Raw genomic sequence first — 2744 nt, forward strand, 5'->3', positions numbered from 1 at the left:
AAAAAAAAAAAAAAAAAAAAAAAAGAGAGAGAGAGAGAACACCAGCATCTAAAAATGCAAGCTTCTGATATTTCAGTTGACTGGAAGCTGTTTTCTCTTTTGAAGATTTATTTATGAGTATGCTATAGTAGCTGTCTTCAGACACACCAGAAGAGGGCATCAGATCCCATCTCTCCAGCCCCTCTTTGATATTTTTTGAAACAAGGTTTCTCTACATAATCCTGGCTCTGGAAGAGCAGTCAGTGCTCTTAACCACTGAGCCATCTCTCCAGCAGAACAGGCTGCTTTTTACTTAAAAAAAAAAAAAAAAAAAGGAGTCAGACTTAGTGGCACACACCTTTAAACCCAGTATTTGAGAGCCAGAGACATGGGTATCTGAATTTGAGGCCTGGTCTACAGAGGGAGTTTCAGGCTACACAGAAAAACTGTTTAAAAAAAAAAAACCCAAAAGAATGAAAAAGAAGTGTTAAGTCTGTCCCACTGTAGATATAAAGAGTCATGCCATGAGAATAAGGAGCAGTAGCATTTCATGGTGTCACCGAAACAGGGAACATTTTAATAACGCAGTAGCAGCCGTGCAGTGGTGGCGCACGCCTTTAATCCCAGCACTTGGGAGGCAGAGGCAGGCGGATTTCTGAGTTCAAGGCCAGGCTGGTCTACAGAGTGAGTTCCAGGACAGCCAGGGCTACACAGAGAAAAAAATAACACCCCCCCCCCCAAAAAAAAAAACCACCAAAAAAACAAAATGTAGTAGCAAAGTGTATTACTAGAATTTCCCTTCAGAGGACTGAGCTTTTTCTACCTATCGTACGATGAGGCAAAAGCAGAGGCAAGATGCAGATCGCATGCAGGTCTAAGTTTAAACACTACTACTAAAATTTTAAAAGCTGTTACAATAAATTTAAAAGTCCAGGTAATAAAGATCAAGCAAGTATTACCTCTGACCTTGTGATGTATGATCCCATGAAAGTTTTGAGTGTAGCCTAACACATTTGTAGAAAACAATGTCAAAAGGTTGGACTCTCCTGATAAAGACTCCAAACAAAAAAAAAAAAAAAAACCACCAACAAATTTTAACTTCACATACAAATATTGTATACACTACTGATGGATGCAGAATCAGGGCTCAGACTTACCTTAGCAGGAGTTCTTTGGGAAGTTTTTTATTGATTACAGCCTCATCGCTGTTTGAGAACATCTATAAAACAAAACAAAAATCACTGTATCAGGCATTAACATTCATCATGTTCACAAATTGGTTCAAATTCCCTCATAAGAAATGTTAAAAAAACAAAACAAAGCAAAACAAAACTTAGAGGGACTCAGCCAAATGGCTTAGGAGGAAAGTGCTGCCAAGCTTGCCGGTCCATCTGAGCTCGGCCCTGAACGGTGGGGGAGAAGGAAAGAACCAGCAGCTGCAAGTCCCCCTCTTTCCTTCCCCCCATGTGTCCACACACACCAAGTACAGTGAGGACAAACACGTAAGCCCAACGATCCCACCTCAGGGACCACCACCAGACACAACAGTCCCACGGTGTGGTGGTACAACACATCAACTTCCTGAACTTTTTGTAGCTTTCATATCCAATTTAGCCCCTAAACTAATCTACAAAACTCAGAGACCCCCTCCCCTCTAAACTCACAAATTCCCCAACCTCTATCCGCAGAAGCATCTACTCTGCAGTCTGACAAGGCACCTTATCTGTTCTGTGAGTTGCTGTTGGAACTCTCACCCCAGTCTCTCCAGCTGTAAGTGTCTGGGATTACTAAAGCATACAATTAACTGAAGTCCTCAGCAGGTCTCTCTACTGAGCCCATTCCTAAATACTGGAATCTTATCTGACCTTGAACTCCCAGAGATTGGCCTCTGCCTCTAGTGCTGGGATTAAAGGTGTGCACATCACACAAAGACCTTTTTCTTTTTCTTTGTAAAGATTTGTTTATTTGATGTGTATGGGTATTCTGCATGCATGCACAGATATGTTTACCACGTGAATGCCCGATGCAATGAATTCTCTGGAACTGGAGTTACAGACTGTTAAAAGCTGCCATGTGGCCGGGCATGGTGGCACATGACTTTAATCCCAGCACTCGGGAGGCAGAGGCAGGCAGATTTCTGAGTTTGAGGCCGGCGTGGTCTGCAGAGTGAGTTCCACAGCCAAGGCTACACAGAGAAACCCTGTCTCGAAAAAAACCAAAATAAATAAATAAATAAAAGCTGCCATGTGGGTACTCAGAATTGAATCTGGGTGCATCCTCTGAAGGAACAGCCAGTGTGAGCCATCTCTTCATCCCAATTTTTTTCTTTTTGTTTTGAGAGACAAGGTTTCTCTGTGTAGCCCTGGCTGCCCTGAAGCGCACTCTGTAGATCAGGCTGATCTTGAGATCCATCTGGCTTTGCCATCAGAGAGCTGGGATTAAGGATGAATATCACCACAGACAGAATGCCTGGTTACCTTTCTGTTCTTACATCTGTGAGTTTGACATGTATACTATAACTGCACAGCTAAGTGGAGGAAGCTTTCCTCCTCTGTGCTATTCCATGAGCCTGCAGCCTCTGTTCTTACTCTGCCCAGGACTTGGTTTTGTGTGTGGTGTAAGAAGAGCCCACCTGGGGCTGGTGAGATGGCTCAGTGGTTAAGAGCACCGACTGCTCTTCCAAAGGTCCTGAGTTCAAATCCCAGCAACCACATGGTGGCTCACAACCATCCATAATGAAATCTGATGCCCTCTTCTGGAGTGTC

The 2744-nt window shown here is 43.3% G+C and overlaps 1 protein-coding gene across 1 annotated transcript in view; it reads right to left on the reverse strand.

Annotated features, from left to right (window-relative positions):
• Window positions 1-2744, reverse strand: part of Fbxl20 (F-box and leucine rich repeat protein 20) — a 69915-nt gene that overhangs the window by 44289 nt on the left and 22882 nt on the right. The window contains 1 exon segment of the mRNA XM_021212264.2: window positions 1137-1198. Coding sequence (XP_021067923.2) covers window positions 1137-1198 — 62 coding nt within the window.

Source organism: Mus pahari, chromosome 14 (genome assembly GCF_900095145.1).
Source record: "Mus pahari chromosome 14, PAHARI_EIJ_v1.1, whole genome shotgun sequence".
NCBI lineage: Eukaryota > Metazoa > Chordata > Mammalia > Rodentia > Muridae > Mus > Mus pahari.